At 41.3% G+C, this 16,647-nt stretch overlaps 1 protein-coding gene across 2 annotated transcripts; it reads right to left on the bottom strand.

The window, feature by feature from the left end:
- Positions 1-4,305: 4,305 nt before the first annotated feature.
- On the bottom strand, positions 4,306-16,266 carry LOC124281002. 2 transcript variants are annotated; one of them, XM_046717011.1, is made up of 2 exons: positions 16,189-16,266; positions 4,306-5,658 (listed from the first exon to the last, which is right to left on the bottom strand). In XM_046717011.1, the coding sequence occupies exons 1-2, from the start codon at positions 16,199-16,201 to the stop codon at positions 4,418-4,420; spliced, it is 1,254 nt and encodes a 417-aa protein (XP_046572967.1). In that variant the 5' UTR covers positions 16,202-16,266; the 3' UTR covers positions 4,306-4,417. The 2 variants fall into 2 exon arrangements, with proteins under 2 accessions (XP_046572967.1, XP_046572968.1); XM_046717012.1 differs by lacking the exon at positions 16,189-16,266 and adding an exon at positions 10,052-10,283.
- Positions 16,267-16,647: the final 381 nt, after the last annotated feature.

Genomic DNA, 16,647 nt, shown 5'->3' with positions numbered 1-16,647 from the left:
GCCACGGTTCAGAAATTTCACACAGTCAAACGCTGAAGATGTCTACGGAAAGAAAACCCTTTAGTGAGTTCAATATTTTTATCGATCTGTCCACTGTGTGTGGGTGAAAGGGTAGGAGAGCACAAGACATGTTGTTATATGAATTAGTTACGTAGTTACGTACCTTGGGAATTAGCCAGTACATTGCATTAGCTGCCTTGTTCTAACGTTTATAACGGTGGAGCATGAAAGAGTCTCTTTGTCTGGATGTGCATCTCCCACAGAGAGTTACCTGTTCCACTTGAAGTGTTGTTGAAAATACTAATGATTGAAAACATACCGTGAGACTTGAAAACCAGGCCCCGATTTCTCGAAACAAACTTAAGTCTGAGTTTTGACTTAAGTAAGAGTTTTTACTCAAATTTGAGAAAAAGCAGGAAAATGCATTTCCCAGAATGAACTGAAATCGATATTACACTCAAACATAGTTGACAATTTGAATTGGGTAGATAGGTTACTTAAGTTGTTTGGGCTTTTTTATTTAAAAAAATGCAGTTGAGTTAAAAAATCAGCTGTTTCAAATTGTCAAACTAAGTTTGAAATTTGAGTAAAAACTTAAGTTTTTTCGAGAAATCGGGGCCAGATCTCCAGGCCCTCTTCAGATGCACTGTTTTTGGCTGAAAGTCATGTGAGAAAGGTTCATGTCGGTTTTGTGTTGTATAATGTGAGTGAGTTTAGTTTTACGCCCCAGTCAGCAATATTTCAGCTATATGGCGGCGGTCTGAAAATAATCGAGTCTGGACCAAACAATCAAGTGATCAACAGCATGAGCATCGATGGTGTTGTATAACGTTGTATTGGCCATTGTTGAAGCTCTATGACGTTTAATCGAATCTTAATCGAGTCTGTTTCGGTCTCAGTGGATCCGGTGGTCAGTTTCGGTGACGGCGACGGTGCCCTGCTTACAATATTGATCACTTGATTGTCAGTCCGGATGTCACGATTTTCAGGCCGCTGTCATGTTGTCGACATTGACAAACACACACACACACACACACAAAGATAATGAATGTTCCTCAGAAAGGGAGGTAACGCTGGGTAACCTATTGGTTAAAGTGTTCGCTCCTTACGTAGAAGACCCGGATTCAATTCCCCTCATGGATAAAATGTTTGAAGCCCATTTCTGGTGTCCCCGTCGTGATATTGCTGGAATATTGCTAAAAGCGGCGTAAAACTAAACTCACTCACTCACTCTTGTGAAACACTGCCTGTGAATGTATATTGACGCTCTATTCTGTAAAGACCATTTTCAGGTGTCCCCCGCCGTGAATTAGCTGGAATATTGCTTAAAGCGGCGTAAAACCACACTCACTTACTGTTTTGCAATAGTGATACATTTGCTGAATTTGTATTTATGTGTGAACTCAGTTAATTGTTAAATACAACACAATTCATGGTGAATCACACCTGGACTGCATATAATAACATACAGATAAAATATAACTGGAAACAGAAAACATTTACCATATTCCTCTTATGAGTTACAACTTTCTTTGAATCTTATAAGTTCTTACTGCACTGAAATCTCCCCAATTCTATTCTTGTTGTAGCGTCTTGTAGGCTCTGAAACAATATTGCACCTTTCACCTTCCACTTTTGGGGCGGTGGGGTAGCCTAGTGGTTAAAGCGTTGGCTCGTCACGCCGAAGACCCGGGTTCGATTCCCCACATGGGCACAATGTGTTAAGCCCATTTTCTGGTGTCCCCCGCCGGGATTTTGCTGGAATATTGCTAAAAGCAGCGTAAAACTAAACTCAGTCAGTCAGTCAGTCCACTTTTGACTATAAATGAAACGTCTATTCAACGTCAGGTTTCAACCTTGTTACAACGTTGGTGTTCATGCTGGGATTATACATGTGGATACAATGCGTAACTGATCATGACACTTGGCATTGTATACTCAGTTGCAAAAGTAATGACGTTATGTATAACTCACAGAATATTACTAGTACCTGTAACCTCATAATAATCACTGCTGAACCTCATAATAATCACTGCTGAACCTCATAATAATCACTGCTGACATGCAGTGATTCATATTGTTCAATAGATCAGTAATCAACAATGGAGAGCTGGTATCTGTGGTCTGTATTTACTCTACATTTATTAATTCCAACATAAACCAATGGATGTGCAAATAAAATAGTTTCAGACATTTGTGTTGTTTGTTAATAGATAATTTGTTTATGAGCTTTTCATGGCGTGCCAGCATGTCAGAATACAACGGAGAGTAATTTCTATTTCACTCTATGTATTTATTCATCATCTTTCTTTACAAGGAAGAGTAGGCAAACATTACATATTGGAGGTGTGTGGTCCTGCGCATAGAGCTTAGGTTACAAATCAGTTGAAGTTAAGCAACGTTGGGTGACTGAGTGTGACAATATGACTCCTGAGAGTTTCTAGGACGAAGCACATGTGACACATGTGGTCCCACCTTAGGCAAGTGAGTTTGTTGAAAATTGCCTCTGTTCAACCAGCAGAAAATGGGTACCCGGTGAAATAAGTCGTGAGACTATTAACCTTCTAGCGCGTCACAGGCAGCTTGGATTATCCGGAGTAATAGTCATCAGATTGTGCGCTTTGAGCAGGATATCTAGCCTGGAAAAGTAGCGTTATAATATTCTCATTATCCTCATTATTACATCTTGGGTAACAGTTTAGGGATACCCACCGGGTACACCATTTAAGCATGCTTGAGATCGCTCAATGACAAAACTGCAATAAAATTGAAAAACGTGTGACCAAACCTTCTTCTTGTCAGAAACATCATGCATAATTCCAACACTGTGATAATGTTGTAATACATACTGGACATAATAACTGAGACAGGTTCATTCTGAAAATGTATTCTGTATCACAATTTGCCATTTAGGCAATACCTAAATATTGCCTACTAATCACGGCGACTTTGACATTCATAATGATACCAGTAACACAGAAATCATTTCCACATTTAATGAGGTAGATATTGATTAGACATAAATTCACTTCATGTATCTCGACATAAATATAATCACACAAATAACAACTGTCAGCCGAAACGATCAATCAGGCCTCTGTTGTTAAACTGAGTGAGTTGTGATCGCCTTATTTGAGCAGCATTATATTGATATAACTGCGTGGCCGTTTAATTATTGTCAAAAATAACGACGACTGAGAAGGACGTAAACAGTCCTACTTTGATCGTTATCAGGAGGAAAGTGTGATTCGAACTCACAGCTGCTATGTAAGTCTCGGAGCCCCAATCTCAAGCCAGTTGCCATTAGGAGAGTTATAGGCCCTGATTGAAGATAACCTTTGAACACTTTGTTGTAATCTGAAATATTTCCAGGGCGTCAAGTAAAGATTCTTGACTATTTACGCATGAAATACATTTTACTGAGCAAATATAAATAAAGTCATAAAGAAAATATTTAAAAGAGTTAGTTCAATCCAGTTGAAGATAAAAACTAGTTGGTTTCCCCGAACCTTATCTGTTATCAAAACTCCTCCACGCTCAGATCGAAGTGCTATTTTCGTATGACCCAACATTTGGTGTGTCTGTGTTGTCCTCTGATCCTGTCGAGTGATTCAGTGTTCAGTGTTTGCACAGATTTAGATTGTGCATTATGTAACATAAGGTTATCTTGTTCTGAGAGGGTCTGTCAGCACCGGTCACCGCGAGTTGCGTCCCCTTGGCAGAGTTGCGTCCCCTTGCCATGCCCGATACCTGGCTTCGAATCACTGTTTTTTTCTCTGATATCTAGGTTGTGAGAGTGAGTAAGTGTTGTTTCACGCCGCTTTTAGCAATATTCCAGCAACATCACCAGAAATTGGCTTCACACATTGTACTCATGTGCGGCATCGAACCCGGGTCTTCAGCGTAACGAGCGGACGCTTTAACCATCAGACTACCCATTGCACCACTCTTACGTATGGCTTTCACGTGTGGTAAAATTTAATTGTACGACTAAAGATTGAAAGTAACATGTCGTCACATAATGGAAATATACCGACATGACTTTCAAACAGCTTGGGGGGCGGTGGGGTAGTAAAGTGGTTAATGGTTAAAGTGTTCGCTCGTCACGCCGGAGGCCTGGGTCCGATTCCCCACATGGGTGTAATGAGTGAAGCCCATTTCTGGTGTGCGTAAAACTAAAGTCACTCACTTACTTACCAAACTCAGTCACTCATGCGGGCGGTGGGGTAGCCCAGTAGTTAAAGCGTTCGCTCGTCACGCCGAAGGCCCGGGTTCGACATTGTGTGAAACCCATTTCTGTTGTCCCCAGCCGTTATATTTCTAGAATATTGGGTTAAAACCAACTCATTCACTCAAACACAGGTGAGCTACAGTCATCACTCACTCACTCACTTATTCATTCTAAGGTATATCATTATCAAGCAGAAATGTGTTCATAAGGAGGCGGGGCGCTGGAATCAACCTCTTCGTATCTCGGCGGTTGAGGCACCTCAGCCCTAGGTCGACCTGCTAACAACGATGTCCTCTCGTTCGGGAAACGAGATAATACGTGACGACGAGGAGCTCGGATTTGTCGGAGTCCGTTGTTCTGTGGGTCCTTGCAACATACACACACGAAAATAGTCAAAACACAACCTAAGAGGAGCGGACATGCGCAGAAGGCTAGAACGTAAACACTCGGCCTTGCGTTGCACGTAGTAGTAATGGAAAAATCATCAGGAAAACTGTCATCAGATATATGATACACGATGACCTGGTTTGAGTTCAGGTCAAGGTCAATGTCACAGTCTACGGTGTTCAAGCAACTGTATATGGATCCGTTAGTGTCATACAGCGTCCTCGTTAATGTGAATTCTGCCGTCACCCAAGTGTCGTAGATGTTGTTTTTGTAGACGAAGTAGTAGTCGTCGGACGTTGTAGCGTTCAACGTGTAATGATCCATGGAGTTCTTGCAGTCTTTAGTCACCAGTATCGCCTTGATAAAACAGTCGTTACAATTTTTGTGTTCTTTCCACGTGATAAAGTTGTCTTCACCTTTGATAACATAGAGATCTATGTTTGTGTCGGAGCACGACATCACATTTATCACAGATCCCTCCAGAAGATAAAACTTCCAGTAGTTGTAATCACCATTAACAATATAAATCGATTCTCGCTGATAGTAATTTTGTAACCTATCTGGATCAACGTATGGTTGCGTGTCGAAAAGATACGCCGAAAACTCAGAGTTCGAATCCAGAGTGAGACTGTCACAGAAAAGAGTTGATATCTTCCTGTCAACACTGCGCATGTCAGTGGGTGCAATGTCTTCTTCGTAAGGTCCAAAAATGCCCAGACCACACACAGCCGCCCCAACAATTGCCAGGAGAAAACAATATATCCATACAATCTGCGCACGTTTCGCACGTGTCATCGGTCGTACGCAGAACACGTAACCAAGGAAATAGCAAGCTCCGCAGCAACACTTCAAACAACACTCGTCACATTGCTCGGGGTTGCTGGTTGACCAGTGATACCTTTCGGTGAAGATGGCGTTGTATTCTCCACTGTAGGTGGCGCTGCTTCCGAGAAACATGGAGGAACTGTCCGAGTGGAGCCCGCCAGATTCATTTGAGCTGTTTGCCATGATTGGAAGTTTAACATCGGTGTATGTGTGTTCTGAAATGATAAGAGGGAATATCGAATAATCAGTGAAACATATTGCCATTACCTACTTCAATTTGTCCATACACTGCCCGTGAAGATCCGGGTTAGAATTGATCTTCAGCCACCCATACTTGTTGTAAGAGGCGACTAACGGGATCGGGTCGTCTTATCCCAATTGCGTAGATCGATGCTCATGCTGTTGATCACTGTAATGTCTGGTCCAAACTCGATTATTTACATACCGCCACCATATAGCTGGAATATTGCTGAGTGCGGCGTAAAAGTAACTCACTCACTCATACTCTGTTCTTCTCACGGGAATTTTAGACTAGAGTGGAACCTCAGCAACATGGGGATCGGGTGGTCAGGCTGGGTGTCTTTTGGATTGACCCAGGAGGCACCCGATCGCGGGTCACAATGTCAATCACTTGATTGTCTGGTACACTCTATTATTCTAAAGGACGCTATCATGGAGATTGATGTGTGGGACATAACCATAAATACATGACATATGCTGTGGCCAAAGGAGAGTACATAATCGTCTGTATGCAATGTTACCACAGTATAGAATCGACCCATGTATTAGTCTCGGTACAATATTTGCATGCACCAAATGTAAATTTGAACACGTGGTGAAAGCCCTACATTGTAAACCGTTTCACTGTACAGCGTAACTAGACTCCAGCACATCACCCCTGGATCCATGTATATATAATCTGTACTAGGGACGACACACCTATACCGCTGCACAAAAGGTATTTAAATACAACATGATATAAATCAAACCATGTGTACCGCATGATTGAAATAAAACACCTGTAACAAACACCTGTACCGCTTTGAAAACACTTATCAAATCTAAAACACCTAAGCCACACTTTATCACCTGTGCCTATCTCAAGTACACCTAGTACCGGTGCGATACAACTTGTACCACGATATAACCTGTGCCAAAACACGATCTGTAATAAAGTACAACTTGTGCCATGACACAAACTGCAACATAGCACAACCTGTGGCATGACACAACCTTTAAAATAGCACGACCTGTAACACAATACAACCTTTAATACAGCACAACCTGTGATGCGATAAACCTTTAAAATAGCACAACCTGTGACACGATACACCCTTTAACACAGCACAACCTGTGACACGATACAACCTTCAGTACAACACAACCTGTAACACGATACAACTTTTAATATGGCACAACCTGTGACACGATACAACCTTTCACATAGCACAACCTGTGACACGATACAACCTTTAATATAGCACAACCCGTAACACGATACAACCTGTAACATTGTACAACCTGTAACACGGTATAACCTGTAACATAGTACAACCTGTAACATAGTACAACCCGTGACACTGTACAACCTGTAAAATAGTACAACCTGTAACACGGTACGACGTGTAACATAGTACAACCCGTGACACGGTACAACCTGTAACAAAGTACAACCCGTGACACGGTACAACCTGTAACACGGTACAACCTGTAACAAAGTACAACCCGTGACACTGTACAACCTGTAAAATAGTACAGCCCGTGACACGGTACAACCTGTAACATAGTACAACCCGTGACGCGGTACAACCTGTAAAATAGTACAGCCCGTGACACTGTACAACCTGTAAAATAGTACAACCCGTGACGCGGTACAACCTGTAACACGGTACAACCTGTAACATAGTACAACCTGTAACACGGTACAATCTGTAACACGGTACAATCTGTAACATAGTAACATACAACCTGTAACACGGTACAATCTGTAACATAGTACAACCTGTAACACGGTAACATAGTACAACCTGTAACACGGTAATCTGTAACATAGTACAACCTGTAACATAGGTACAACCTGTAACACGGTACAACCTGTAACATAGTACAACCTGTAACACGGTACAACCTTTAATACAGCACAACCTGTAACACGGTACAATCTGTAACATAGGTACAACCTGTAACATAGTACAACCTGTAACACGGTACAACCTGTAACATAGTACAACCTGTAACACGGTACAATCTGTAACACGGTACAACCTGTAACATAGTACAACCTGTAACATGGTACAACCTGTGACACGGTACAATCTGTAACATATAGTACAACCTGTAACACGGTACAATCTGTAACATAGTACAACCTGTAACATGTTACAACCTGTAACACGGTACAAACCTGTAACACTGTACAGCCTGTAACATAGTACAACCTGTAACACGGTACAACCTGTAACATAGTACAACCTGTAACATAGTACAACCTGTAACATGGTACAACCTGTAACATGGTACAACCTGTAACACGGTACAATCTATAACATAGTACAACCTGTAACACGGTACAATCTGTAACATAGTACAACCTGTAACACGGTACAACCTGTATCGCGGTACACGGGGACCATAATATGAAAGCTGCACTAGGTCACAAAACACATAAACCTCGGAAACACATGACTCACCATCACCCATTGTACAACACACAGAACCCACCTGCACTACGATACAAAAAATCAGCTTGTCAACCACAATACTACAAACCCGTGGCGTAGTATAAAACGATCTGTAACTGTTCTAAGATTTGATGTACTGAATAAAGGACAGGTGTTCGATTAGAACGGGATTCGTCCTCATCTACCTATGTAGCATCTGTACCCTGTTATCTCTATATCAACTGAGATAAAGCAGGTTGCGATATACATATCTACACGTATGTACACGGTGATGGGGTAGCCTAGTGGTTAAAGCGTTCGCCCGTCACGTCGAATGTCCGGGATCGATTCCCCACATCTGTACAATGGTTGGGTTATTGTTAAAAGCAGCTCAAGTATATACAGAATTTCAGTGTCCCTATTATTAGCCTGTTAATATAGCAGTCTCTCACCCGGACACTAGAAAATATATTAAACAGGAATCCTAATCGTATCATTTGCGTAGATCGATGTTCATGCTGTTCACTAGATTGTCTGGTCCAGGTTTAATTATTTACAGATCGTTGCCACATAGCTGGAATATTGCTGAGTGCGGCGTAAAACCCAACTCACTCACTCAGGGAAAGGTTACCAAAACACGGATAGTGAATGTAAAAATTCCTTAGACAGAAAATATTGCAAATGATTAGAACGTGGCGCGACTTCCTAAACGTCAATGTGAACAATCACATCAAACCGAAGTCCATCGCTGAAATCAAAATCCGCTAATAACATACGTCTAAAAGTGAGCGAGTGAGTGTGGTTTTACGCCGCTTTTAGCAGTTGTCCAACAATATCACGGAGGAACATAAGAAATGGGCTTCACACATGTTACCCACGGGGTAATCGAACCCGGGCCTTCTGCGTGTTGAGGGAACGCTTTACCAACTAGGCTACCCCACTGCCCCACATCTAGAAGAAAATTATTATAGGATTGAATATCTCACACCTATAGGAGAGATACAAACAGACACAACAAAGACCAAACGCCGCAGTAGATTATATACAAAACGGTGTTCTGGACCACACGAACCGGTGATTGTTATTGTGACTCTGATTGTGAATAACCCTAAGTCTCTCGAAAACAAATCTATTTCCATTACAATTATCAAGTCGGATGTTTTATTCAGCATGTAGGCCCACATACAATATCTATATATTTACATAATGTAATTTCATGTGCCATTTGTTAGCATATTTGTGAACTGAGGCACAAGGGCTTGATGCGCTAAAACATAGCATCAAGGCTCATATTGTCAATATAGCGCTAACCAGATCCTGTGAACTAATGGACTATTCTCTCTTCTCATATGCATGCAACAAGTATTTAAACGCATTCTGACCATACACCTCTGGAAAATATTTGAATTTTAAATTGTTAGAAATCGCACAAATAATAGTAAAATGGCACTTGTCTCTGGCAAAGTTACACAGTGGAGATAGATGTTGTGACACATAAGGTAACCCCTCGCTTCGTTATTATGTTTTAGGGCGGAGGGGTAGCCTAGTGGTTAAAGCGTTGGCTCGTCACGCCGAAGACCCGGGTTCGAATACCCACATGGGCACAATGTTTGAAGCCCATTTCTGGTGTCCCCCGCCGTGATGTTGCTGGAATATTGCTAAAAGCGGCGTAAAACCAAACTCAGTCAGTCAGTCGTTATGTTTTAAGCAACAAAACACATCAAAATCGGATCCATGACACTCCCTTGATAACAAACATAGACCAATATGTCCGTGTGTGAATATCCTCTGCAGCGGAACGGAACTTTTACAACGAACTTGATTATATTACACGTTGTTAAAATTTGTCTGTAGAAATGAGTGAGTGAGTGAGTTAATATTTAACGTCATCGGCAATATCCCAGCCATATCGTGACGAAAACTGTAGAAATGAAACCGTGATACATACAGTTCACGATCTCGCCTCTATCAGGATGAAGTACGCAGCAGTAGACGAAGTTCCTGTCTCCTCCAATGTGATTAATGCGGCTCCGGTTTCTTCCGCTTGGCGATAACTCCAGGAGTATAGCTGTTACTCAAGGGCCGGTATAAGTGTTATTAATTACATACAGTGATCACGAGACGGTGTTCACGAGAACCGATAAACTCCAGCTGATATGTACACGTGATCAACTCGCTCTACTACTGATATGACGACCACTGAGTTTAATCGTGATATGAACCGCTTGATAACATGGTGTTCCGTATGTGTGTTTAAAACTCCGTATGACGACGTGATTCGACGAGTATAATTGTTACATCCAGTGCGCTGCTACGAAGTTTCTTAGGACATTGTCACGTATGGTCAGCAGTACAATGGGGATGTACTGGTAAATATCGGGCTGCCTAGTTTGAATGCTGGACTTGATCGTTGACAAATAACAATGCAATAGAATATACTGCCATAAGAAATATATAAGTATGTAACTGGTAATAGCTCAAGGCTGAAATATTCCTGCTGTGTCGGGTTGCCTTAAAATAACATTAGTGTGGAAAAACGTTTTCAGATTCTGAATGTATAATGAGTTAGTGAGTTAGTTTAGTTTTATGCCACGTTTAGCAATATTCCAGCAATATCATGGCAGGGATACAAGAAATGGGCTTAACACATTGAGTGAGTGGTTTTAGTTTTACGCCGCTTTTAGCAACATTCCAGCAATATCACGTCGGGGGACACCAGAAATGGGCTTCACACATTGTGCCCATGTGGAGAATCGAACCCGGGTCTTCGGAGTGACGAGCGAACGCTTTAACCACTAGGCTACCCCGCCGCCCCCTTAACACATTGAAGTCATGGGGGCAATCGAACCAGTGTTCAGCGTCTGAATATATAAACGTCTTTACACTGACGCAAAGACCTTGCCTCAAAACGAAATTACCCATTGAAAATTACATTCAAATTAAATTTTAAAAGATATGAAATTTAAATGCAGTCAAACACCGTTGTGTTGAAGTTGAGGATGTTTCAAAGTAAACGCTTGATCCCTGGTTATTCATGTTTTAGTCATTTTGCTGTTGTGTCGAAACTCGGATAACTCGAAGTATAGCTAGGGCCCTTCAAGTTCGATACAACCGTGTTTGATTGCATTCTTTCCGATATATTATGTTCTGTACAGACAAAATCTGCTTCCTGTACCCGTCCTGTCACATCTGAATAAAACAATGGTTCACTACTGATCTGGCAGCAAATTGAATAAACTATGTTTATAACGAACATGCTTATATCGATCTGATGGATATAACTAACCTTGCTTTCGCTCCTGACCTCTAACTGTAGATTTAGTCGAAATGCATATTATCAATATGACGAACTATAGCTTCAGGGAAATAGAGCTAGTGGTACCTTTGAATACGTTATAACCCTAGTTCATAGTATATGCAAAAATATATAAAACATGTGCCTGCAGGGTTGTACTGACTTCTAGCAGGGAGCGCACTCCACGGCGGTCGGCCAACACGCACTTCCTACTTCCTACGTCGCCCGGGACATGAACCAATCGTATAGACTCGTAATATGACGTCACAGGCGGACCTTACCTATAGTCTGTTTGCAGTGAAAACGAATCCTCATAATTCTACCTTGCCAATTAAAAATTAACTCTTAGATTTTTATTCAACTTAGGAAAAAAGTTGTTTAACAAACGATCATTGTTTTAAATCGCTTATATTGGTTTTTATTACAAGGGGGTGAACGCAGTAGTTGGAACAGTGAAACAAACGGTACGTACACGTGCGGTACGTGTTAACTTAGACCAACCCTCCTTGTTCTCGGCGTTTCATATAATGTGCATACTCCATTGTAATACAAACCAATAATACCGATTTGAAACTATGATCGTTTGTTAAACAACTTTTATCCTAAGTTGAATAAAAATCTGAGATTTAAATTTTGAAATGGCAAGGTAAAATTATGAGGATTCGCAATCTTATTTTCTCTTTATTTGATTTACATTTTTGTTTAAAGTAAAATTCATCGGTACGTTTTCACCGCGAACATACTATAAAGCTGATCATATTCGAATATCTGATCGTGTCTCTATTCAGTGGGGAGGGATTGATAGTATCAGGCGAGATTTGTTATTTACAGATTTAAAAAAATGAATGGAGCAAATGGGTTTCAGGTGATCTTTGTACAGAGGGGCTGGTTGGCTTTTGCCTCATTTGTAAACGCTGCCCAGACAGCATCTTGTACTCGCTGGCTGACCAAGAACGTTATCATCATCATCATCATCATCATCATCATCATCATCATCATCATCATCCCAATCACCCCAATCATCATCATCCCAATCATCATCATAATCATCATCATCATCATCATCATCATCATCATCATCATCATCATCATCATCATCATCATCCCAATCATCATCATACCAATCATCATCATACCAATCATCATCATCATCATCACAATCATCATAATCATCATCATCATCATTGGTATTGACGCGGTAAACCATCCATGACTATCAGATTTTCAATGGAAGTTGGTACAAACTATATCAGTTAACGACAAAATAGCAGTGATTGAGTCTATCTGTACGCCGCACTCAGCAGTATTGAAGCTTATTGGTGGCGGTCTGTAAATAATCGAGTCTGGACCAGACAATCCAGTGATCAAACGCATAAGCATCGAGCTATGCAACTGGGATGCGATGACATGTGTCAACCAAGTCAGCGAGCCTGACCACCCGATTCCTTTTATCGCCTCTTAGGGCATTATTGTTTTATGTGTTTCACGTAGCCACCAAATTCTGACCAAGGGACAGTCGGGGAAGAAAAATATATCTGAAAAATGTTCTTTATTCTCATTTATTGTAGTTCGAGTCGGCGGTGTTGGGAACGATCAGCTCTAACCCGGATCTTCACGGGTCTCACAAAACTTCAACAACACATACAACCCGTGTTAGTTAAATCAGAAAACCCGTCTTCCGGACAATGTTTGTTGAAGGCGCCCACGCATTAATACCGGTAAATCCGAATAACCCATGACTCGTTTATCCAGAAGTGTGTAAAGCCGGACTATTTCACGGTGAAAGTTGTGTGCGGATTAACGAGGTTCCAAAGTACGCGTTCTTAATACAAATTCGACAATACGTAAACAGCGTGTTTTTTGACGAGTTGATAGGTACGATTCTACGCCAAAATTAGCATTATTCCAGACTTGTCGGACCGGGGACAAAAGTAACAGGCTTCACTCAATGAGCCCGCGTGACGAATCAGGGGCGTAGCTGCCATTATACAAAAAGAAAGCCCGGGCTTACACATGATTGATGCTAAAACATTTTTTTTCTAATGCCAAAATACCTCAAATGCTTTCTAAATATAAAGCTTTGCAACCCAGTGTGCGAAATCCTGAGTAGCCGGCTACTGGCCCGCTAGGCCGTGGTTAGTAAAAATCCAGTCGGGCCAGTAAATCAGTCATCGGCACGACTGGCTAGTGAATTTTCAGGGGGTCATTTTGTAAATATATCACTCTCCCCGACTTGTTAAGTTATAATACAATTTTAAATCATGCAAGATTATGGCCTGATAAAAACTGTTCATCATATTAGCAGCTTAACGATGAAACCTAGGTCTCCATTCCAATTTCGGGCTAGTGAATTATTTTGTGCGCTAGCAACTTTCAGGCATAGCTCGCCCAACTGGCTAGCAAAATTCGGAAACTATTTCGCACACTGTTGCAACCTATCGGGCTTACACGAACAATTGGCCTGCTACGCGCCTGCGAATCGAACCCAAATCTCATACGTAGCCACCGTGTTCTCGAACATCATGTAGGCCGACTAACAATTTAGCAATGTTCGTTATGAAATTCATCACATGACAACGAATACACAATAAAAATGTAAAAAATATGTTGTAGACTGCCTTCAAGCAAGTAACCCAAACCATGTCTATGTCAATGTTGTCTGTGCCTCTGAACAAACTGACGAGCACAACTAAGTATCAGCAGTGTAATGTTCGGAATAAAAGGGTTATAAAATTCATCATACGGCAAAGAATACATATTAAAAAAAATAAAAACTACTTTTTTGTGCATTACCTTCAAGCAGGCAAGCCCAACTACGACCTATGCCAATATATTATGTACCTTTGAGCAAAACTGACGAACACTGCTAACCATTATCAATGTAATGTTCGCAACGAAAGAATTATGAAATTTATTATGCGGCGACGAATACATAATACATATATAAAAAGATATTTATAGATTGCATAAAAGCAAGCTCAACCATTTTGTCCTACGTCAGTTTTGTGTGTGGCTTTGTACACACAAACACTACTGATAGAGAGGAGTGTTCGCGTCTAAAAACAATGCTAACCTGAATATTGAGGACACGGTGAACTACTGCGATATAACGAACTGGAATCCCCCATTTCCCAGAAGTGAACAGTTCTCGGAAGGGGTTTGTATTTGAAGGATCTATGTACGTGAGCAATGACCCACTTATGGACACAAGCGCGTTCTGCGGCGGAGAATACTAACGGTGGTAATTACGCAGTATTATATATACTCTTAAAATACTCTTTAAAACATTAGGGGAACCTGACAAGCTTATCAAAGAAAGATATCTTATGAGCGTACAACCATTTCACTCCTAAACACAACGCATGAGATTCACGTGCACAACACACAAGCCCCATAAAATAGAGTGTAATTCTTGATTTTGACGGTTTTCAAGGACAATAAATCACCGTAGACTGCATCACACAGTTGTTGGTGTTTATTTCTATCCGTTGTTTCTTATGTTTGAAAATGAAAATGGTACACATGCAAATTTCACGTCATGCATCAATCATCCTTCAAGAGCGATTAGGGGGCGGTGGGGTAGCCTAGTGGTTAAAGCGTTGGCTCGTCACGCCGAAGACCCGGTTTCGATTCCCCACATGGGCACAATGTGTGAAGCCCATTTCTGGTGTCCCCCCGCCGTGATATTGCTGGAATATTGCTAAAAGCGGCGTAAAACTAAACTCAGTCAGTCAGTCAAGAGCGATTACTGTACAAACAACTATGGTCATAAGGAAGTGCAAGTGGTGATGGACTCTCAGCACATTCATCATATCAACATTAACCCGATATTAGACAATGTGGAGTATCTTGTCCAAGGATGCTACGCAAATGTACCCACCTCGAAACCCGAACCTAGGTGCCTCCAACGGGGATCGAACCCGGGCCTTCAGCGTGATAGGCAGACGCCTTACCACTGCACCACTGCGCTCCACAATAACAAAACCGAACAAAACCGCCATTCCAGAACATGATGTCGCTTACTGCCGTGCCGGCCTGTATATGGTCCGTATACAATGAACTACGGTTATCACGAACTCTAGGTGACCACTAATTACAGTTCGATATAACCGTAGTCTGATATAGATGAGCACAATGTCGTTTTATGATGTACAGGGGCACTTCATCACACTCTGATAAAATCACATACTGTACATAATATCTAGATGATAACTGAATGGGGCGGTGGGGTAGCTTAGTGGTTAAAGCGTTCGTTCCTCACGCAGAAGACCCGGGTTCGATTCCCCACATGGGTACAATGTGTGAAGCCCATTTCTGGTGTCCCCCGCTGTGAAATTGCTGGAATATTGCTAAAAGCGGCGTAAAAATGATCTCACTCTCTCACACTCACTCAGTTATGAAGTCCTAGAAACTCTCAGGAGTCAAGCTGCCAAACATGGTCACCCATCCAAGGTTTCTCCGTGCTCGACGTTGCTTAATTTCAAATGATTTGTAACTTGGGCTCTATGCACAGGACCACAGGTGTAGATGTATTTCGCTGGGACGTTGCTGAGGGGCGACGTTAAACAACAAACACACAAACAAGCAACATGGACTGTTCTCAAGAACAAACAAACGAACAAATAATCCCGTAGAACAGTTTCTTCAGGTAAATTTTCAAATTAAATTCTAAAATCATAACGTCATATGAACTCGTGTGGTACGGACAACCTTAACGTTAGCACCATCGATGTAAAATGTTTATCAAAATAATCGAATTATTTCTAGAATAAACAAAATAAATAATTTACCTTGTACCATCATATAGGCTCACCTTCAGCCATAGGAAACAGGTTCTGTGAACCCCGTCTGCGTGCTTTCGCTTTAATAACGATTTAGAATGTGCGCAGGAAGACCTCCGTTTAGCGCGACTTGTATTGTGACGTCACGGTAGGGGAATCCCCGTATCTGGGCTCGGATCGACATTGGACAGAAAGCACTGATTCACTCAATTGGTGACTGTATTATTCAAACCGTAATCCGCTCTGTGTATAAATAATTAATGTTGTTTTGTACTCAACACTTGTTTGATACTATGGTTCAGATATACGGGTTAACTGTGAAATCATAGACTGTTCAACTTAAAATTCTTAAAATTGATAATCATCTTGTAATCTTAAAGGCACAAAGTCAAAATACATTTCTCTTATAATACATAATGCTCATGCTGATGATCACTGGATTGTCCGGTCCATATTCGATTATTTACA

This window comes from Haliotis rubra, unplaced genomic scaffold (assembly GCF_003918875.1).
Source record: "Haliotis rubra isolate DU_JTF1 unplaced genomic scaffold, ASM391887v1 Scf278, whole genome shotgun sequence".
Taxonomy (NCBI): Eukaryota; Metazoa; Mollusca; class Gastropoda; order Lepetellida; family Haliotidae; genus Haliotis; species Haliotis rubra.
Note: the sequence above shows the minus strand (reverse complement) of the source record. Positions and strands in the feature narration are given on the sequence as shown.